General features: G+C 37.4%; 1 protein-coding gene across 1 annotated transcript; it reads right to left on the bottom strand.

The window, feature by feature from the left end:
• Positions 1-117: 117 nt before the first annotated feature.
• On the bottom strand, positions 118-22,636 carry LOC127628240 (cytosolic arginine sensor for mTORC1 subunit 1-like). Its single transcript, XM_052105018.1, has 9 exons — positions 22,373-22,636; positions 12,017-12,087; positions 8,676-8,869; positions 4,972-5,107; positions 4,495-4,618; positions 3,840-3,950; positions 3,671-3,753; positions 3,230-3,324; positions 118-2,588 (listed from the first exon to the last, which is right to left on the bottom strand). Exons 1-9 carry the CDS (start codon positions 22,483-22,485, stop codon positions 2,520-2,522), a joined length of 996 nt encoding a protein of 331 aa, XP_051960978.1. The 5' UTR covers positions 22,486-22,636; the 3' UTR covers positions 118-2,519.
• Between the last annotated feature and the right edge of the window lie 2,107 nt (positions 22,637-24,743).

Below are 24,743 nucleotides of genomic sequence, written 5' to 3'. Positions count from 1 at the left end.
GCTATAAAAAGCAAGAAAGAATAACAAATTCTTACAAGGATTGATCTTTACAAACAGAATTTTGTCAGTAGCCTTGGTCATTGACAAAAATCTTTCCTTGATGGCACTGGAATTCACACACACACACACACACACACACACACACACACACACACACACAGTAGTGTTTCCATGTTTTATGCAGACTTTCCATAGACATAATGGTTTTTATACTGTACAAACTTTATATTCTATCCCCTAAACCTAACCCTACCCCTAAACCTAACCCTCACAGAAAACATTCTGCATTTTTACATTTTCAAAAAACATAATTTAGTATGATTTATAAGCTGTTTTCCTCATGGGGACCGACAAAATGTCCCCACAAGGTCAAAAATTTCAGGTGTTACTATCCTTATGGGGACATTTGGTCCCCACAAAGTGATACACACACACACACACACACACACACACACACACACACACACACACACACACACACACACACACACACACACACACACACACACACACACACACACACACACACACACACACACACACACACACACACACACACACACACACACACACACACACACACACACACACACACACGAGCTATCGATGAACAAATGTGTTTTATCAATTAACATTAACCAAGATTAATAAATGCTGCTAAAAATATTCTTCATTGTTAGTTCATTATACCCAATGCATTTGCTAATATTAAATGTAAATGATAGAACTTTATGGGGTGGAATGGGCTAAAATGAGAAAGTTCTCCATAGGTCATTTTAAAACCCATTTTTGGGGCTCCTGTAATAATCAAAGTCACATAATGAGGATAAATGTCCTAAACAATTGCTTCAATACAAATATTTCCATATTTGCATATACATATGGTCATATCGCACTCCTTTGAGCATGGTTCTTTTGTAGTGAACAAAATTAGTTCCAAAATAACAGCCTGCTCTGGGATAAAACCAATATTAGGAGATAAGGCCACACTGATGCCGAGCCTCTTTTAGAGGCAGTGAAGGCAGAAATGTAACGAGCATAGTCAAATGTGCTGTCATTAAAACAGACAGCTGTGCAAGAGGATTTTCTTTATTTCCAAAAAATTTCAGCTACAAAGTGATTTCAAAGAGATGAACGTTTTTGAATTGATTTGTGGGCCAAATGAAAGACAAATCAATGCTGATTTCACTTACATTATGGTATCCATTTTTTGAAGATGAGATCAGTTTATAAAGATTTTTTATTTATTTATTTTTTTTGCATAGTGACATTTTTTCATCATAACAATTAAGCATATTCCCCCCAAATTTGCTGTCAAATTGAAAGGCTTCCAAACATTTTACTTTTGATTTTTTTCCCCAGTTCACATTATTGTAATTAACATTTAACAAAATGGTGAGAATTATTGTCAAATTTAATTCTCACTACAGCAATAAAACATTTTACTGCATTACAAGAATTATGGTAATGAGAATGACTTAACAGTCATGAAAACAATGCCAGTGTAAAAACACTTAATGGTCCTGACCAATACGGAACCAGGATTCATTTTCTTTATGGAAAATTTCATTTGAAAAACTTGGTTGTAAACACTTGTGGCTAATCACTCATAACAGTGCAATTTAGATATTCAGGTCACCATCAGTAACTATTTATTTATGTGCAATATTCAAATGACACAACATGTTCCTTGCTCTTAAAGGGATAGTGAGCCCAAAAATGAAAATTCAGTCATCATTTACTCACCCTCATGTTGTTCCAAAACCAATAGGTCTTTCTTTCTTTTATTGTTTGGAACAAAATGCAATGAAAATGAATAACTTAAGTGGACATCTAACATCTTCTTTTGCATACTATGAACTAAAGAAAAAAGGGGAGTAGAAGGTGACAGAATTTTCATTTTGGGGAGAACTATCCCTTTAAACAAGGTTAAGTGTAAAAAAAAAAAAAAACAACAACAAAAAACACCTGACAATACTGGAAGACTTGCCTGAGCAGAGTACTCACAATAGTATGAGTTCTTGCACTGCAACAGTTATAAAATAATGGCAGCCTTTAAACCCCAATTGGGATTTTCCAGTTTCATATTTCAGGACGAAACGTCTCAACAATATTTGCTTATTATCCCAATGCATTAAAGTAATAAAAGGCAGCAAATGAAATGGCACACATCATAACTTCTAATTCACTCACTCACAAAAGTGCTGCAAACAGTCTGGCTTCTGCAAAGATATATGCAATGTCACTGTCCTTCAAATCAGCCTATAATATACCATCCAATACTTGGATTCTGTCTAATGGGATATGATCACCAATGTTTCTTCTAAAGCGCAGTTTGAGTGTAGGCATTTGTATAAAAACCACCCCAAGCTCACAAATTCGGTAATTGTAGCACCCCTGTGGTTATGGCTAGCTAATTGGGGGTGTAATACTGTGTTAGTGGCTCAGTAAAGATCTACCATCCACAGTATGGGAATTTTTCAACACTCCTCAACCTAAAGATGCATTTAACAAGGGCTTCAGTGGGACACATCCTTCATCTGAGCTTGAAGCATCTCAGTCACACTTACAATGTCTTCTTCTGGCACCTGAGGAAGAAAAAAAATCCAAAAAACAGTGAGAGATACAAAGATTTTGGGCAAGCGTTAGAAGAATAGTTTTGAGTACACAAACACAAGGATGATTAAGTCACATCCAAATATCCAATATTCACAGAGTCAAACATAGAATGTCACATGCCATCAGCAGATCAACACATGCTAATGGTACGCAGCCTTTCGCAGGTAGGGTGTAAACAGACGAGATGATTCATATCGTCTCCTAAATGACTACCGGTAGTTCTCACCCATAGAAATGAATGGGATTTCAACACACCATATGAATGCATATGGATGGATGGATGGATGCTGTGTAAAAGCAGTCAGACACATCCAAATCAACACAATACAGTATTAAATACTGTAAACACAATTAAAAGTGTAATAGATAAAAGTTCCCTGGCCACATCTAAATAAAACTGAAGCTGTTGGGTAACCCCCCCAATAATCAAAACATGCAGGTACAACCTTAAACGGGTTTTAAGCTTAACTCCTAGATAGGAACTCTTCAGAAAACTCTTAGTGGTAAGATAAACATCCATCAATAAAGGTCTTGATCTCTAGATCTCAGCACTGGCCTTTAAAACAAGCTTAAAAATTAGTGTGTGAATAGAGGGGGAAACAATTCTTACCAGAGCATGATCAAAACTAAAGGTACTGATGTAATAAGCCGATATATCACTGTCTGCAAGGGGTTGAGAGATCTGAGCAACTATCCCACACTCATCTGAAAAGAACAGAGAAACGTCAGTAATTGGGATTCATGCAGTTTTCAGATTTAATCTATTGTGTCTATTTATTCATCACTTATAAAAAGAGCTTCTGCTATTGCCAGGACTAATGATTGATCACGCTGGCACCAAATCCATGACATGCTCAACCTAGTGAGCTGCCCTGCTGTCTACTACCTACATACGGTTACCAAGCAGGTAATTGGAACCTGACATATGTAAATTACATCGGTTATAATTGGTTGTGAACTATAGAGTTTGTCAACATAATAGATAAAACTTTTATTTTAAAAGACCAAGAAAAATCTAATTTGTAATAAAACAGTAAGTGTAGCAGCTCACCGAATCCAAGAGGCTGTCCTCCTATCCTCACCATCCTCCAGAGCTCACCAGAACTGCTGGTGAAGAGAAGATCTGCAGGAAATCTGAAAAGAGAGACACATTTTCTCAAATGCGGCAATGACAAAACCTTGATATTAACACCTGCAATGCCACTATATGAGGTACTTACTGTCTCTGTGCTTCTGTGTCCATCACCAAGGAGATGTATCCATCAATCAGAGAGAAGGAGAAGAACTTGATGCCTTCCATGTTCTGATCGACACTGGCGCCCTCTTTTGGACTGTAAGAGATATTGCAAGAAAAATAATGTCAGAACTGGCACTCAGTAGCTTATAAGGATGTGTAACACAGTTAAAAGATGGGCAAGGAGGCGGCGAGAACTGGCTTGTCAACATAAATAATATTTAATGAAAACTTAAACCAAAAGCACACAAACAAACACACATGACGGACATGCCCGTAATTCTCTCTCTCTCGAACCATCGTCACCGGCCGCCTTTCCACAGGATGCTATAGGCATTTTTTTTTTAAACATTACAATACTTTAATTAGGACTTGTAATCTTCAAATATGTGGGCATACTTTGTTCTTTTAAAATGAAAGGCAAAGAAGGACTAGCCTATATTCAAGTTTTGTATTTAGTTTTTTTAGGGATGCAGCCATGCTTTTGAAGTGTGAGCACAGAGTCAAAAATGTATTAAACTGATCGGATTCAAGAATCCTTTGTGGCAGAGAAATTGGTCTGCTAAGGGTGTGGTGTTAACACCTTATATTTTAACATGCGGAAAAGATTAATGCATGAGTTGTGGCAGAATGATTCATACCTGTTAGAGTAGAACAGAACGTCTATAAGGGTGGTGGCAATCGCTGGCAGAGTGTCCGGATCTAGACTCATTACACAGAACTGATTTTCCGGAATCAAGACGGGATGAACCATTGCATGTGGAACTAGACAGACAGACAGACACGACTCTTTAAATGTCACAAAATAAATACAGAAACAAGCACAGTAGGACACAAACACTTGTTTATTGTACACACTGTTAATGTGTCTGGTGATGAAAACAACTACAAAAAGAATAAGCTTGTCTCAGAAAACACACCACTGATTTTAGCAAAGAATTCTGAAACTATGGTAATTAAAAAAAGGATTGTTAAAAAAAGAAAGTTCCATAATAACAAAGACACAGTTTCAGAATTTTAAAAGACACAACAAAAATAAAACTGGATAAGATCCAGACTTCTTGCAGTTTATTTCTTTGTGAATGTCAGAATGTGTCCCTCTTTAACTTCAGTCTCACCCTCCCTGCCGTTCCGATGGATGCCGTTCCAGGCGTCCTGACTGTGGACGGGCACAGGCTCACCCTCCTCCTCTCTGAAAATATTAAACTCCGCCTCTAGAGTCTCCACCACCACTGACAAATCTTTCTCCCGTACCTACAAAAAAAAAAAAAAATCAACACTTTTAGGATATACAGTATGGTATTATTTTGGTACCCAAAACCCCAGCAAGCACTTTCTGAAGTACAATTTTTTTTTTAATAAGATACACACAAACACAATTAGCCACATGCTGAAATTTGATATATACTAATATATTACACACACAACCTGGCCCAAAAAAAAAGTTTAGATTTAAATAAACAGATAATTAGAAGCCAATGATTAGATTATTATTGCAGTGATTAATATGTTTCAGCTGGCAACAATTCTTTTAACCCTAACAGGTGAAGTGTGTAGCATTTCATTTCTTAAACAACCAAGTCGGAAGATGTATCCCGTGGTCATGGAAAAGATGTAACTGTATCAGAAGGGGGCAAATCAATCAAAGCAAAGAAAACAACTAAGGAGATTTCTGAAATAATTGGAATTGGGTTAAGAACTGTCCAATGCATTATTAAAACCTGGAAGGATAGTGGTGAACCGTCAGCTTCACGAAAGAAATGGTCAGAAAAAAAAATCTTGAATGATCCTGATCGGAGATCACTAAAACGCTTGACGTCACACTGTTTAAAAAAAATTAAAATGTAAATTGCCAGTAGAACTCACGGCTATGTTTAATAGTGAAATTAAGAGCATTTCCACATGCACAAAGTGACAAGAGCTTACAGGATTGGGACTAAACAGATGTGTGGCCACAAGAAATCCATTTGTAATTGAGACTAATCGGAAAAAACGACTTCAATTTGGTAAGGAGCAAAAAGATTGGACTGTGGAGCAATGGAAAAAGGTCTTGTGGTCTGATGAGTCCCAATTTATCCCAAAGCGATGATAAGAAGGGAAGCGCATGAAGTGATGAACCAGTCATGCATATTGCCCACTGTATAAGCCTCTGGAGGCAGTGTTGTGATCTGGGGTTGCTTCAAGTGGTCAGGTCTATGCACAGCAACATTGTGCCACAATAAAATGTAGTCAGCTGACTACCTGAATGACCAGGTTATCCCATCAATGGAATGTGAAAGAGTGGTTCAGGGAGCATGAGGAATCATTTTCACACATGAATTGGCCACCACAGAGTCCTGACCTTAATCCCATTGAAAGTATTTGGGATTTGCTGGAGAAGACTTTTTTTTTGGGCCAGGCACGCACGCACGCACACCACTTTATTAGGTACACCTGTACACCTAGTTATTCATGCAATTATCTAATCAGCCAATCATGTGGCAGCAATGTAATGTATAAAAGCATGCAGATATGTGTCAGGAGCTTCAGTTAATGTTCACATCAACCATCAGAATGGGGAAATTTATCTCAGTGATTTAGACCGTGGCATGATTGTTGGTGCCAGACGTGCTGGTTTGAGTATTTCTGTAACTGCTAATCTCCTGGTATTTTCACACACAACAGTCTCAAGAGTGTACAGAGAATGGTGCGAAAAATAAAAAGCATCCAACGAGAGGCAGTTCTGTGGGCGAACAGCTTTTTAATGACAGAGGTCAGAGTAGAATGGCCAGACTGGTCTAAGCTGACAGGAAGGTGACAGTAACATAAATAAACACGCATTACAACAGGGCGATGCAAAAAAGCATTTTCTGAAATGTATAACACGTCAAACATTAAGGCGGATGGGCTACAGCAGCAGAAGACCCCTCCGGGTACTCCCATTACTGTCAGCATAGAACAGGAAACTGAAGCTGCAGTGGGCACAAGCACATCAAAACTGGACAGTAGACAATTAGAAAAACAATCACCTGGTCTGACAAATCTGGATTTCTGCTGAGGTACATAAAAGGTAGCCTGCACTGCAGCCTCAGTTTTCTGTTCTTGGCTGACAGAAGTGGTACCCATCATGGTCTTCTGCTGTTGTAGCCCATCCGCCTCAAGGTTTGACATGCTGTGCATTCTAAGATGCTTTTCTGATCATTACAATTGTACAGAGGGGCAAGCCGAAGAACACCACCCCAAAGGTGAAGCATGAGGGTGGCAGCATCATGTTGTGGGGGTGCTTTGCTGCAGTAGGGACTGGTTCACTTCACAAAATAGATAATTCGGAAGATATATTGAAGCAACATATCAAGACTTCAGCCAGGAATTTAAAGCTCGGTTGCAAATGCATCTTCCAAATGGACAATGACCCCAAGCATACCTCCAAAGTGGCAAAATGGCTTAAGGACAACAAAGTCAAGGTTTTGGGGTGGCCATCACAATGCCCTGACCTAAATCGGGCAGAACTGAAAAAGTGTGTGCAAGCAAGGAGACCAAAAAACCTGACTCAGTTACACCAGTTCTGTTTGGAGGAATGAGTCAAATTTCCAGCAACTTAATGTGAGAAGCTTGTGGAAGGCTACCCAAAAAGTTCCAACAACTTTAAGGCAATGATACCAAATACTAAACAAAGTGGATGTAAACTTCTGACCCACTGGGAATGTGATGAAAGAAATAAAAACTGAAATAAATAATTCTCTACTATTATTCTGTTATTTCACATTCTTCAAATAAAGTAGTGATCCTAACTGACCTAAGACAGGGAATGTTTTCTACAATGAAATGTCAGGAATTGTGGAAAAACTGAGTTTAAATGTATCTGGCTAAGGTGTTTGTAAACTTCTGACTTCAACTGTATATACACAGCGGCAAGAAAACGTATGTGAACCCTCTGTAATTACCTGCATTTATGTATAAATTTCTTAAAATCTGGTTACAATAATGAACATGCATAAGTGGTTTTAAACTAATAACACATTCATTACTGTATTGTTCTTTTACATATTGAGTACATCACTCAAACATTCACAGTGTAGGTTGTAAAATGTATGTGAACCCCAAGGCTAATAATGTCAATACAAGCTAATGAGAGACAAGAGTTGGCAAACCTGACATTAAATTAATGAAACGAGATTGGAGGTGTGGGTTAGAGCTACTTTGACTTATAAAAAGCACTCAAACATTTTAAGTTTGCTATTATCAGCTGATGTGGTCCATTCCTCGCAAAAATATATATATATTTTTTTAAATCTCAGTAACTGAGTAATTGACTACCATCAATAATTGTTGCTTTGCATAAAGCTGGAAATGGTTAATAAAGTTCTGAGATTAAATATTCATCGGTCCACAGTTAGACAAACAATCTATAAGTAGAGACCATTTAGTCATGTGGCTACTCTCTCTATAAGTGGCTGTCCAGCAAAAATGACTCAAAGGTCACACTGCAGAATGCTCAGTGAAGTATAAAAAGAACCCTAGAGTGACAGCTAAAGCATGGAAGTAATCATTGGAACTGTTTAACATCTCCGCTCATGAGTCAACTATACAGAACACTTTAAACAGGCATGGTGTCCATGGCAGGACACCACGAATGAAGCCGCTGCTTACCAAGAACTGATTTATCGGTTGGCCTTTCACAAATATATCGGCGTATTTGTAATTTTTTATGAAAATAAACTACGACAAAATACACATTATTATTCAAGCAGTCGTTTCTAGACTACATTATGTGCCTAAGCTGTGTTCAAAACGATCCACTTAAGACGAGGGTGTCAAAGACCACACAGATACACAAGCTTACCAGAATAAAGTCTGTCTGGTATGTGGAAAGCATGAAGACAGATACATGCTGCTCGGCCAATGGAGCGATAACGGACTTCGCGATCTTGGTGACACCCACAGCTTGCGAGCTACTGGAGGCGTTGCCATTGGAGACGACGTTGAGCGGGAGCCAAGTGGAGCCCTCCACCTTTAAGTGATCTGATGGCTGTAGTTCTGAAGACAGAAAAAGATGGGCACCACATATAGACCTGGCATATGTCAAACATACAAATCTAATTTAAACAACAGGTTTGTTTATTTCCTTTAAAACCCAAACACATTTTACAACATATTTCAAGAAACGCTGGCATATGGGGTTTGATCAAAACCTCAACACTACAGTAAGGATTGAGTGCGCAACTCATTCAACACGGTTTGTACTATGGATATGAATAAATCAAACTGCGCAGATTATTTAGGAGAGGTGTACTATTAATTTTCGAAGCAATTTGACTTGTATATTTCTTCTGGAGGGCAAAAAACTGAGAATTACAATGAAAGTGGGACTTAAGCCATATCTAGCGACTAGAACATCATAGGGGGTGTGCTCTTGTTGCTTAGAAATATTTAAAACAAAGAAATATTATGACATAAAATGAATTAAAAATATTTTGCACTGCGTCTAGGCCTCTAATCAAAAACTGTGACATTGAGCATGTAAAAAGCTCCTTTGTAAAAATGCATTGTGGCATTCAATGAAATGCTTTTTTTATTATTATTATAATCTAACCCAAAGAGCACACGAGAACAGTGTTTCTCAAACTGGTTCTGTTAATATGCTTAATCCTTATAATTATTTACAGAGTTGATGTCGGAAGTCACACATCAGTGCCATCTGTGTCTTAAAAGGATGGGCCTTTTGTTTTATCAACATGACAGTATAAATGTTCAGAAGTTACAGGGTAATTCTGTAAATTACTATCATACTGAAAGATCCAAATTAAACAAGCCCATAAAAAAGGATCTGATCAGTTTCTGACATACAGAACCCCCCCATTACAAACTATACCATCAGCATAAAAGTATTTAACTTTACACCATCAGAGTGTAAAGTTACATTTAAAAATAAAATGAATTTCAGAATTTATTTTCTTTAATGACAGCATACATTTAAGATGGTATGAACACAACCTGATGATCCATGTTTTCCAGCATGATCTGAAACTGCTTCAAAAGAGCTTCTTGTGTGCTACAACTGAGGAATGAAAATCTTTCCTTTTTTTTTTTTTTTTTTTACAAATGGCGTTAACATGCTCAAATGTCACAAAGGTTTTGATTAGAGGCCCAAACACAGTGCAAAATATTTCTTATTAATTTTGTCATAACATTTCTTTGTTTTAAATATTTAAAAATTTCCAGGCTTAAATTAGATTTTTGAACCCTATTGTATATCCCTTTCTAACATAGAGAAAACAACTTCTCATTTCAGAACACCTGCAAACTCAAAAGTGCATCCAAAAAAATTGTCCTTTCTCTTTGTGATTTTTTGCCTTCCTGAGGTTGATGAGAAGGGGAAAGAACCTTTGCTGTTGAGGTGCAGGATTTTCTCAGCATAAAGGAAACAGCTGTGTGGGTCAAAGGCCGAGGACAGCCATAGAGAAGAGTTCAACAATAACAGACATGAACTCTTGTGTCCATTTACGGTCTCACCTGCCCACAAATCAGTCTTCTTAAAATCAATTAACTTTGACATTTAACTCAAAAGTGAGATAGTATGAATAGTCTTTGCTACTATAAAGTTCGACAACATAATTTTTTTATTATTATTAAATGACAGTTGTTATTTCTTGTATCTTAATTGAATATTAGTAGATTTTGAATAAGGAGATAAAGAAGCTGAATTGAGAAAAACCATTGCTGTGCTGAGCTGCTGACTGAGGTCACATCCACACCAATAAGTTTTTGGTTGCAATCGCATTGAATTTGCTACGCTTCCACCGCTCACCATCCTGGATAGGCATTTTCCTCTACTGAAAATGGAGACTTTCAAAAACTTTTAATACTGCATAATTTGCTAAATCTTGAAAACTAAATTACATTTGGAAATGGAAAAAAAGTTTTACACTTTTTAACCGAAAACCTTTTAGTGTGGACATGGCCTAATTAAAAGGTGCACTCAGTATTTTTTTCCCATTTACTCCTAAAGAAATGTTTTGTCATTTTGAAACATTTGTATAAAATCATGACCACTCACATGAGATGAAGACTCCAGTCATCTCAGTAACCTTATAAAAGTGGTTTAAAATCTACATGAGAAGGTCCCCTCATGGGGGCTCCCATGTTATGATCACATGACCAGACAAATACTACTCGCTTAACCTCAATATATCACCCTGTTGTTGGACACTTCCATCCACTAATTAAATTAATCATGACCGATTGAGATTAGTGAATTCCTACAAATTTGTTGTTGAAATCTAGTGTGTTTGAATAAAGCTAAATCCATGCCTCTTGGTGTCGGTGTTAAGACCAAGACGTCAAAAAAAGAATTGGAAAAAAATAAATTGCTAACCGCTTAGCCATGCATTTTACATATCCATTTATGCAGTTAAATATTCCACACATTCAATTTCATGTGCATTTACATTGCTGTAAACATTCTGTACTTGATAAATGTAAACAAAGATGTAGTTCACTGCAAAGATGTAGTTAAACAGCACTCTGAGGTTTCAGGCTTGGTAATGAAATGAAACTTTCTTGCTGCTTTTACATTTACTGTAACCACCAATGTGTAAAACATAAAAATTGACAATGTTAAAAACATTCCATTATCTTTGTTCATATGGAAGAATGGTTTTACAAATTATTTACAAAAAAACCCAAAAACAAATATTTCTGCTTTGAGGCCCATTTTTAAACCTTTGACTCTCTTTGATTAAAATTGGAACATAACAGTGCTGTAAAACGTTTTTCAAAATCAGAATTCAACTAAACGGATGCAATCACATCTGACATCTGAATTCAATCTATTTGGACAATTCATGCATTGAAACGAATCAAAGCTAAACGCATCACGTTCCTCCTCCGCCTCAATTAGCCATATATCCCTCATCTTTCTTTTGGGAAGTCATCAGAGAGCAGAGATATGCTTAAAGAGAAGAAACCTTGACTGATATTGTAAGTGGACTTAAGGGTTAAAGAGTTAAATATGACTCCTAGACCTACAACTTTGCAAACGATGACAGATGAGCAGTTAATACTAAAAAAAAAAAAAAAGAAAAAGCTTAAACTGATTACATAATTCAGTTTATTTCATGGCAACACAGAATGTCAATGGACTTTGAACACACGAGCCTTTGGAGAGTAGAGTGTGTGCGATACCTTTAAATCCCTCTTCATCAAGGACAACTGTGTAATGTTCCGGAGTTTCGGTCAGACTGAAAAATTTGCATCTGTCAGAGAGAGAGAGAGAGAGAGAGAGATTATACAAATCAGACATTGTATAACGAACAAAAACAATGCCAGGTTGTTGTAAAGAGAGAGTGTTTCAGACAGACAGACATAATGTACAAGTAAAAGAAAGAATGCAAGAGAGTATGTGTTTTTGTGAATGTGTTTCTTCATGATGGGCTTTGACCCAAATTCTTTAAGTGCTGGTCCAACAACCAAGAACAACATGCTCCACTTCACTCAGTCCGATCTATTGTGTATGGACAACAGAACCGAGGGGTAGTGGGGGCGGCAGCAGCAACAGGGAATTATGGGAAAGGGACAGTGCCTTAATGTCTTCAGCTGCACAAAAGAACTTGCTTGTTTACTGGAATATACCCACAACAATTTTACAAACTGTAGATGAAACAATACTTATTAGTTATGGCGGTCATGTGGTCTAATTACAAACTAAATCATATGCATTGGATCACGTTCTCCATTATCAAACAAGTTAAAGGTACAATACAAATTTAACACATTACTCAATAACCAAAATGAAGACTTTAACCTTAAACTAGATTTTTACAGCAGACAATTTGAGTGGCGCTTTCCCCCACAAAATTAGGCACCTTAATGTTAAGGGGCCGTTCACACCAAACAAGTTTTTCATCTCTCTGCGCTGATTTTCAATGAGTAAATTGCATTCGGCAAAACCGAATATGACAAAAGCACGGAGTATAGCATCATGACTTTATTAAAAGACAAGAACCCATGTGCATTTAAACATCTGCCAGTTTCTTATCTTTAGGAAGAGCTGTTAAACTGGCAGTCACCCACATGCCTTCCGTTACACAGCAGGCCAGTGCAGCTGAATCAACTCAGCGGAATACAATCCAGACTTCAAAGAATCGGTCGATCCATGCAGGGCCAAACCATGGGGAAATAATAAATCCCCACAATAACTCAGCACAGCAACATTGTGTTCGCTAGTCTCACACTTCCGAACAACATCTAGAGGTCCTAAGGTTCAACTTCCTGTGAATGCTCCAAGGTGTGGTGAGAAGAAAGTGAATAGAGGGGATGAGACAAAAAATTTGAAATGTAAGGGGAAAATACACAAGAGTGAAAAACAAAATGTGTGAGGTGGTAAAAAACAAACTTTTTCATGAGGAACAGACGTAACTTGACCATTGGTCTCAAAGTATCCTTACATAGCTTTTGAAAAATATTGGTCGTACATGGTGCGTGAACCATTCACACAAGGGCTGTTTGGAAAAACATTCCCCTCTCTCTATGCTCAAAGCTGCAAGTGGAGAACATTAAGATACAGTTGAAGTCAGAAGTTTACATACACTTAGGTTGAAGTCATTAAAACACATTTTTTAACCACTTCACAGATTTTATATTAGCAAACTATAGTTTTGGCAAGTTGTTTAGGACATCTACTCAAGACAAGTCATTTTGCAAGACAAGTCATTTTTCCAACAAATGTTAACATGCGTGAGTGAGCAGGATATTCCACTCTTCACTTCCGGTAGAGTGAACGCTGGCATGTTTGTCTGCCGCTGCTCTCCGGGTTCTTTTCAATGTTTTTAGATGCTTTTGTTTTAGTGACATTTTGTATGAGCGACCTCAGGAAATTGAGTTTTATTCTTCTCTTTAAATGGACAATCTTATGGACTAGTGACTAGTATGTTTGAAATCTACGCCACACCTCACGTCTGACCGGATTACGTCAAGAAAATGAACATCGCCGGGACTGCTACGTGCAGTCTTAAATAAGCTACTTGATTCCTTATCCATCATTTTACATCCAGTGGGGCTGAAGCGTGCGGACTTGAGTTGTGTTGGTGGATGCATTGAGGATGTTCCTTCTGTTGCCCATCTTGGCCTGCTTGAGATTTGCTGTTTGCCCTTACCAGTTTAAAAAAAAAAAAAAAAAAAAGAGCACTGGATTTTATATTCATCACTTAGAACTGGCTGAATCATGGCGAACAAATGGCTCTGGGGGATCTAACGCGACCAGGTTGTGACTTTAATTCCCCATGGACTTGAGGAGGTGGCTTTGCCACTGTTTTTAAAAACTCTTAAATGCAGAGCACTGCCTATGGACATGTATAAAAGTTTTGAGGTCCATCTATTTAAGATTAACATCTTGGGTCCTGCTTTCTGTGCACTTGTGTACAGACATCCCAGATTTAATAAATAATAAATCCAACAATCCAGTGGGGCTGAAGCGTGTGGACTCGAGTTGTGTTGGTGGACGCATTGAGGATTTTCCTTCTGTTGCCCATCTTGGCCTGCTTGAGTTTTGCTGTTTGCCCTCACCAGTTTCAGTGGAGAACCTCCTGCTTGTTTGCAGGATCATGCAATCATCTTTCTTCCGATATGGTTTATTCTAATCACCTCTGGATTTACAGTATTTGAATTCCTCGGCCCGCCTGTCAGACGGAGTATGCAACTACTGTGCTGCACATGGAATTGCATGTCACCCCCGGTATGTCCACCGAGGGTTAAACGGACATCCCTGCAGATTACCAGCTGATTCCCAACAACCACCACATACTGGCCATATGGTCTTCACGCCGTCGCCCTCCGACTGGTGAAAGTGATATGAAGCGGGGTGTCAATTTTGATAAACTCAGCTTGCTGAATCTCAAACACACATCTTTTATTTCACCGCAAAACACGGATGTCGCCACTATTAAGATGGCCCTCATTAATGCACGTTCAATATCGAACATGTCTGTTATTCTGAATAACTTTTTGTTTTTTAAAAGAGCACTGGATTTTTTTATTCATCACTTAGACCTGGCTGAATCATGGCGAACAAATGGCTCTGGGGGATCTAACGCGACCAGGTTGTGACTTTTTTAATTCCCCATGGACTTGAGGAGGTGGCTTTGCCACTGTTTTTAAAAACTCTTAAATGCAGAGCACTGCCTATGGACATGTATAAAGGTAGAGGTCCATCTATTTAAGATTGACATCTTGGGGCCTGCTTTCTGTGCACTTGTATACAGACATCCCAGATTTAATAAATAATAAATCCAACAATTTTCGGACTTTCTCTCTTTACTTGTTTCACGCGGTGATAGACTCCAGATTCTTGGGGGTTTTAATATTCATGTATGCGGTCCATCAAAACCTCTGGTAAACGAATTTATCTCCCTCACTGAGTCTTTTAATTTTGTATGACATGTCACTGGTCCTACTCACAATATGGGTCATACATTAGATCTTATGTTGTCTTATGATCTTTCTGGATCCAAGTTAGAGGTCTTAGATATTGGCATTTCTGACCATTATTCAATAATGTTTGAGTTTGTGTCTACATGTCCTCTCCCTACTTTTTCTCAGCCCTTATTTCAGTCACAGTCACTTAACTAGTCTACAGCCAATCTTTTTTCAGAATTTTATCAAACGCATTTCACAGACGATGTCTTAGCTGGACTTGACACTGAATCATTGGTTGAAGTTTTAAATACATCTTGTACTTTCACACTTGATAATGTCGCTCTGCTCAAGCCAAGGAGAGATAAGCGTGTTTCACAGCCTTAGTTAAATTACGTCACCTGCGCTCTCAGACAAGAGTGCAGAAAATATGAGCACAAGTGGAAACGAGACAAGCTTCAGATGTCTTGTGATTTTAAAAGAGTGTATAACTAACTATCAGAGAGCTGTAAAGGAAGCTAAAGCCAAGTTTTTCCCTACATTCATCTCTGATAACACAAATTGAACAAGCGTTTTGTTCAAAACAATTGATTCTGTTTTAAACCCAACTAAAGATGCTTTTCTGGACGTCACCCAAGAGAACGGAAACATTTTTAAACATCTTTACTCACAAAATTGAGCAGATTAAAGGTGCGATTTTACCTTCACAATTTGATCAACCACTAATTCCTTCCCTGTCCAGCTCCCCGACTCACTTTGAACCAGTTACATCAGAAGAGTTAGCAGATGTAGTCTCCAAGATGAAGTGTTCCAGTTACAAGCTGGATATTCTTTCACCACACCTTCTTAAAGAAGTTTTCATGACTATCATTTCCAGTGCGACAGCTATAATAAACAGCTCATTAGCAAGTGGAGTTGTTCCAAGTAATTAAAACATACAATTCTACATCCTTCCAGTGAAATTCAGGGTCAATTTTAAAATGATGATTTTTATCTACAAGGCACTATCTGGTCTCAGTCACACCCCAATATATCAGTGACTTTCTACACCCTTACTTCCCCAACCAGAGTGCTCAGGTCTTTTGATCAACTTCTACTGAGGGTTCTTCGTTGCCGCAATAGATCAAACTTTTCTGTGATAGGTCCTAATCTATGGAATAGACTCACTTTCCATGTGAAGTCAGCTTCATCATTAGCCATTTTTAAATCTTCTATAAAAACATATCACACACACACACACACACACACACACACACACACTTACTTTACAATGTACATGTTACATCCTGCTAAAATGTCCCCTTTGTTTGGACAATCTTATTTTCATGAAAATTTGTATATTCTTATTTATTGTTCTATTTTATATAGGTTAAGTATATTTATATAAGTTTGCAGTAATGCAAAGATATGACATTTTCCCCAAATCGTGCAGCCCTAGTTTAAATGTATTTGGCTAAGGTGTATGTAAACTTCAACTGTTATAGTTCACCCAAAAGTTTATTTAAATCATTTATTTGTCCGCATTTAGTTTTAAACCTGTATGTGAGACTTTGGAGAGAAACAATCTTTATGCAAGAACACACAAGCAGATGAGGGGAACTTCATCAATATGTTGCAAATGGTCCGGTTGAACATACACTGGTGGCCAAAAGTTTGGAGTAATGTGCACTTATGGACAGAAATTTTTCCTTTTATTCACCAAAGTGCAATTCAACTGATCACAATGTATAGTCATGGCATTTATAATGTGAAAAAACTACTTTAACTACTTTAAATAATTCTCATAAAAAAATTATCCAAGTGCAGCAATAACAGCTTTGAAGATCCTTGGCATTCTAGCTTTCAGTTTGTCCAGATAATCAGGTGACATTTCACCCCACGCTTCCTGTCAGTTGGGCAATTCTCACGCACCTTACAGTCTAGCTGAACCCACAAAAGCTCAATTGGGTTAAGATCATAACACTCTTTTTCCAAATATCTGTTGTCCAAGGTATGCATTTCTTTGCGCACTTTAACCTTCTCTTTTTGTTTTTCTGTGTCAAAAGTGGCCTTCTCTTTGCAATTCCTCCCATGAGGCCTGCAGTCCTGCATCTTCTCTTTACTGTTGTAAATTAATCTGATATTGATCAGGTAGAATTCAATGAAGCTGTCAGCGGAGGACATGTGAGCATCCATTTCTCAAACTACAGACCCTGAAGTACTTATCCTCTTGTTTAGTTGTACATATTGCCTTCCACATCTCTTTCTGTCCTTGTCTTTGAAGACTGTAGTGTACACCTTTGCATGAAATCTTCAGTTTTCTGGCAATTTCAAGCATTGTATAGCCTTCATTCCTAAAAACAATGATTGACTGATGAGTTTCTAGAGAAAGCTGTTTTTTTTTTTGCCATTTTAGACATAACTGACCTTAAGACATGCCAGTCTATTGCACACTGTGGCAACTCAAAAACTAACACAAAGGCAATGTTAAGCTTTATTTAACAAACCAAATACATCTTTGATATAATGGTAAATTATTTTCTAGTAACAAATTAGCAATTTAGCATGATTACTGGAGGATAAGGTGTTGGAGTTACAGCTGCTGGAAATGGGGCCTGTCTAGATTTGTCCTAGACAGTAACATCCTGACTATACTTTGGGATCAGTTGAATGCCACTTTGGTGAATTTAAGTACCAATTTCCTTCCAAAATCTGTACATTATTCAAAACTTTGGCCTCCATTGTAAGGCTCAGGTATACTTAATTTTGCCGCATTCCAGATCGGCTCGTGACTGGTCAACCGTGTTGCCTTAAAGTATACTCTTCTGACTGAATACGAACACGTTTGACTCATGCCCACTACAACTTCTTTGTGATAATCTTTTAGTACGGTCAATAACCGGCACATGCATCTGCCACACGCACAGCAGAGGACCACGTGCGCTGGTCAAGAAAATCTAGGTGGCCTGCGGCATTGATGATGACACAATTTGTGTCACACATACCGTGCAAAATAAACACCCGAAGTATACTTTGGCCTATACTAATGTGTTCTTGCGTTACTGTGTCAACAACAAACCTAAGTATACATGATAGAGTTTCCTTCGAAAGTCTGCAATTAATCTGGATTCGTTACTATTCAGGCAAGTTGCTAGCAAGAGAAAACTCACTGTATAAGCAGACAGTTCACATTAATGTCTACTATGGCACCCCATGTGGCAAAATTGAGAATGCAATGAGTACTTGTTTTAAGTTATGGAATTGCAGTCGGACACATTTTGGATGCTAAATTTTATTTATTTTTTTAAATCGAGTTTGTGTGGCTAGAAGAAGACTAGTCATGAATAAATTATGACAGAACTTGCATTATTGGGTATTTGTGCATGTCGTTTTTCGGGTAACTACTATCGTAGTGTCTTGTGCGAGCACTCCTGATCGTAAAATTTCTAAATGTTAATAGAATTCAACAAAAGATTTAGTTCAGAATTTGAGCGAAAGAAAATTAAACGCTCATCCTAGAATCTGGAACATCATATTCTGAACTCAAGAAGACGGCTGAACTAACCAGAGATCTAAGAGCAGGCATGAAAGAGCATTTCAAATTGCGTACAATGAGAACTTTTCACCCAATGTCACATGAACCTCCTCGTACTCTCAAACACACAAACTCACGTACCACACACTGCCTGTAGTATATTTTCATAGGCCATCAACTAACCGAACAACCATCAATGCCTTCACTGCATATTATGACAGACTAATGTGCATCAGGCAAAAAAGCAGCAATTTCAATAGCATTACACAATCGTAAACTGATGTACTCAATCATACAAGCTACTCAAACAAGCCACATTTTACAACCCAGCACATAATAGTACAATGTACTACCATTAGACACAAGATATGAAGAGTGAGACATCCATCTTCATCCAAGAGCAAAAAAATGACCTCAAGAGTTTACAGCCTTTATACTACAACAAATGTAATCAGTTGGTTAAAATCCCCCCAAACATTTGACAGCTGGAGTAAAACCTATCTGATGCTACATCAACACCAATAAGTTTTTGTTTGAAAACGAATTTAGCCAGAAGTTCCTTCCGTTCACACTGAGACAGCGTTTTTGTCCAGTGAAAACTGAGATTTTCGAAAACGATCTTTCAAGTGGATAAATTCCAATAGAATTGGAATAGAAAGGTTGTCCTTTGATGCAGTCATGTGATCAACTCAAAACAATCAAGATGGCGGCCCACGCTGTAGCAGCGTTTGTGCCTGTCATAGATCCACCAATCAGAGCAACGCAGCCGACAAAGCCCACCAAACAAGTCCAGCAGCAACCACCCACTTCCATGACGCACTGGGAATGAAGCAATCGATTCGGACTCCCGTCACACTTAAACTACATATATATCGGAATACTTTAAAATTTAAATATACTTTTTATACATATAATCAACAACCGAAAATCAATAGCTTTCTATATTTCCATAATTTATTTGATTACATCATTCGCAATGCTTCATGGGACTGTAGATGTTGCCCTCATGAAAGACGGCAAGTACACAGTCTTGTACCTTTGTCTTTTTTGTACGACTTTCAAATTTTCAAACAAACAAACGAAAACACCAATAAATCGACAGCATTTGTGGCATAATGTTGATTACCAATTAAAAAAAAAAAAAAAAATGACTCTACCCCAATTTATTTTTTAAATGAAAATAAAAATAAAAATTTTCATTACAGGAAGGTGCTTACAAAGTATGGGGCCATCGAATAAACTTTAGAGTATGCATTGTTTCAAAAGTACAGCCCCAAGATGTAAACACACATGTTAACATTACTGTAGTGTAATTATTCTAAAATTGTGTACTAATCCTAGTCTTAATCTAAAGTCATATCCAATGTAACAACTTCATTGTCATGATGACACAAATGCCAGTGAACGGAGTAAGCAATTTTATCAACACTTAGTAAAAATCACGTTACCATGTATAATGTGTCCTGGAAGTCTTGTGGCTATGCTTTTGAAACAGTGAGAATTTTAATGTTTATGGATGACCCATTCACTTCCAATGTAGGTGCCACACTGGAACAGTGATTGTTTTTTATTTTTAAGGTAAATCAACATTATGCTACAAATGCGGTCAACTGAGCACAACTTGTTTTAAACCTGGAACATTCCTTTAAAAACTGTTCACGATGGGCCAGGGTTGCTCAGTGGTAAAGACGCTGGCCACCACACCTGGAGTTCGCTAGTTAGAATCGCAAGGTGTGCTGAGTGACTCCAGCCAGGTCTCCTAAGCAACCAAATTGGCCCAGTTGCTAGAGAGGTTAGATTCACATGGGGTAACCTACTCGTGGTCACTATATTGTGGTTCTGGTTGATAGGGAGGGTAGAGTCACATGAGGTAACCTCCTCATGGTCGCTATAATGTGGTTCCGGTTGCCAGGGAGGGTAGAGTCACATGGGGTAACCTCCTTGTGGTTGCTATAATGTGGTTCGTTCTTGGTGGAGCATGCGGCGGATGGCATGATGCCTCCACATGCGCTTTGTCTCTGTGGCAACGCGCTCAAAAAGACACGTGATAAGATGCGAGGGTTGACGGTCTCAGACGCTGAGGCAGCTGGGATTTGTTCTCCGCCACCCTGATTGTAGCGAATCACTACGCGACCACAAGGACTTAAAAGCACATTGGGAATGTCAAATTGGGAGAAAAAAAATAATAATAATAATTCACGAACATTCTAGCCCTGATCCTCAATTGTACTGAAGTATAACTTTCTGGTTAAAAACTGGTGTTGAAGAACACAGTGACTCCAGAGAGCGCTGTTGGGAAATGTCATATAAAATAACATAAGTACAATGATGTGTTTGATTCTACATCAAGCCTTTTGTACTCCATTTAAACAACAAATTTGTTGAGGTACATTGGCCCTAAAAGTATTTGGACACTTAAACCACACACTTTATGCATAAATGTCATTACATTTAGATAAGTCAAAGTATGTGGCATCTACAAACAGACAATGCTAGACCTTTTCTCAGAACTAACTTACATTTTTGAACTTTGAATAATGTTTTGCTTGAAAAGCATGCTTGTGTAATCTTCCTTTAAAATAAATGTCTTTGATGTTTTGGTTTGATCATTTTTCTCTTATCTAATGCAATGACATTTATTATTTTGGGGGACACCATATGTGCATCAAAAAAGGTCCATCATAACATTTAAAATAAGAAAAGACATTTATAAATGTTCCAATTAGTTATTTATGTGTTTATATTGGTTTATTGTGATTGAATATAAACTAAGGGTTATAGTGCAGTCCAATGCAAAGAATTTGAGGAAAAGTTCATCACTTGCTATGTTTAAAAGCCTAGTGAGCTGCCTACCTAGACTGCATTTTTGGTATTCACGACTAGACTTTAAAAGGAATAATAGTTCACTCAAAAACATTCTCTCATCATTTACTCACCCTCATACCATCCCAGATGTGTATGACTTTCTTTCTTCTGCAGAACACAAACAAAGCTTTTTAGAAGAAAATCTAAACTCTAGATCCATATAATGCATGCTCATGGCGACCAAATTTTGGATTAAAACACTGGAGAACTTTTGTCCTTTTTGGAGCTTCAAAATGTTGGTCAGCGTTAACTTGCATTGTATGGACCTAAAGAACTGAGATATTCTTCTAAAAATCTTTGTTCGTGTTCAGCAGAAAAAAGAAAGTCATACACATCTGGGATGGCATGAGGGTGAGTAAATGATGAGAGAATTTTCATTTTTGGGAGAACTATTTCTTAAACGAACAGCTATTGTCTTAAGTTGTTTATACGTGTGCACCAAACACCAAACTTTCAAGAAATTGCTCAGTTTATGAGACATCCTAGTGCAACCGCGTCCTTTCACGGCCATTAGCAACATGTCATCATGATATTATATCATAGATGAGTAAATATGTAAAGGAGGAGCCCGTGGGTCTGTACATGTTATGACATTCTTTAGTTATTTATCATCTCTAACTACCAAAACAGGGTGAGGCTCGTGAATGATGCAATGTTAACAGGCATGCATCTCTATACTGCACTTGAATAAAATAATGGGATACCATCAAACATAAAAAAAAAAATAAAATACTTTATTATAATGCTCTTACCTCGTCCTGTTTCTTAGAAATATCAGTTTGACCAAGGGGTGTGTGTAATGCTCCAGTCCGAGTTTGCTTATACATGTCACCCTTAATCTATGGTCCAATATGTGTAGATCCATCTTCTGTGAGTAACCCCGGAAGACGCCGATATTCTGAATTATTTTTTGCAAGGCAGGTAAACGCGCTAAATACCGCCACGCGAGATCCACCTACATTACGTTATATACCCCTGCGTTCGCGTATGATCATCGTGCATTGAGCACACTGGCTGCTGGTTGGAGAGAGAGAGAGAGAGAGAGAGACAAATTCGATGTAATCTGTTAACAGAATTAATTGAGGGCAATATTTGCCATTTAATAATGAGACGTACATTGTATTCCTCCAGGGGGCGCTTGTTTGCTCAAAAGGCCAATCCTCCATTGAGGTGCATGAAAATTGAAGGAGCTTTTTTGTGTCATTGGAAACATGTATACATTAAAACATATGCACGTTTTGTTACGTTTAAATCGGTTTATTACAAGGATTGGAACCTGACAAGCGTAAGGGAATCCGCCATAGAAACTCCTACAAAGTCTTCAGCGATTAGAGAAGAACACATATGTAACGTCAGACGCTTTTTAATAGTTGAAGTTCTTTTTAACTTGACATGCGCGCGAGACGGTGGAAAAACAGCGACAGGCAGCGCAACGGAATAACGCAATAAGAAGTTGGTGTGAACGGCTCCTGGTTCAGTCATCAAAAACGACTGTGATTGGTCCATACTGAATAGCGTAGAGAAAAGAAACAGATACCATGTGGCAGGTCGAGGTCTGGACAACTTTTTGCACCTAATTAATAAAACTAGAAAAAAGTTAATAGTAATTAAAAAGGAAAACACAAAGAACGATTTTAATAAAAAACATAATTTGAGGTAACCTCGTGGATTCTAAGCCCCGCCCGTTACGAGATACAACGTTTCATGCGAGTTGTCATTCTACCCGCCATTATTTTTCTACTCGTATGGTTCCAACTGAAGACGTCCTATGGAAAGCCAAATTATCTTTTAATGTTCCCAGCGTTACACCTCACAATTGCATTTTAGCTAGTAAGAATTCCAATTACAGAGCTCTCGAATTGAATGTTAGAATGTTCATAAATGGACAGCAGCATGCAGGATGAGCTCAGTTTCAAAACCAATCAAGTCTTGTTGCTTTCTTTTGGTCATGGCAAGCTGCTTTAACAATAATTGAAGTCAATAATGTATTTTCTATTTATATATTTGATTGCTAATCAATTACTCTATAGCTACTGTGCTCATTGTTAAAAAATTATTATCATTCATACAGTGACTTAGACCTACTAAAACACATTTCTTTATAATGCAAGTTATCATTTAGCATGCAAAATGATACTGTTACTTTCACATATGTTCTTGCTTATGGTACCATGTCATTGGCATCATATTATTATAATATTAAAACATTGTTACATAGGTAACTAGCCATAACAGTCACATCAAACACATTTCAAACACAAGTCACATACTACAAATGGTAATGTATTTTTAAGCACTGAAAATTGACTTTCTAACATCTGTGCTCTAATACTGAAATAAAAGTTAGTGATAATGTCATACAATTTCACCCAAAAATAAATAAATATTATTAATAATAAATCTTCTAAGATCATCTAAAATGACTAAAACAAAATCTTTAAATATAAAAAACAATGCCATTTGTTGCCCAACTGTTACCCATAAATAATAATAAAAAAATTATATATTAGTGCTGTTGATTAATATGTTCAATAATATGTTAAAAAAGCCATTTTTTTTGTATTGTCTTTTTAATGATTAACTCTTCTGCTACAAGAATGTAATGCATTTTAATTACCTGTATATATATATATATAAAATTAATTACTCAAATTCAGTAACGTAATCTTAATTGTTTTGGATTTCTTCGTCATGGTAGATATTTTCACTTGTTTTGACTATAAAAAAAATCTGCCAGTGCAATACATTTACATTTTACATTTACATTACTGTAAGACAAAATACACATGTTAAAAATGCATTCCCTGAAAAACCTAAATATCTCATGGAGTGTTGCTTCTAAAGAAAATGTATCTTGTTAATAATAATAAAAATAATTTTTGAATGTAACTGTATTCTGATGACCAACTATTTAAAATGTAACTGTAGTGGAATACAGTTACTTATATTTTGTATTTTAAATATGAAATCCTGTTACATGTATTCTGTTATCCTCCAACCCTGGCAATGTGCAATCTGGGTCTCCAAACCAATTGAGGACCACTGATAATGGGACAGGTGTGAACAGTTCTACTGAGATCCACCAGATGGCAAAATAAAGCAGAAAAAAGCCCAAAATTATTT

This window comes from Xyrauchen texanus, chromosome 3 (assembly GCF_025860055.1).
Source record: "Xyrauchen texanus isolate HMW12.3.18 chromosome 3, RBS_HiC_50CHRs, whole genome shotgun sequence".
Classification (NCBI taxonomy): Eukaryota; Metazoa; Chordata; class Actinopteri; order Cypriniformes; family Catostomidae; genus Xyrauchen; species Xyrauchen texanus.
Note: the sequence above shows the minus strand (reverse complement) of the source record. Positions and strands in the feature narration are given on the sequence as shown.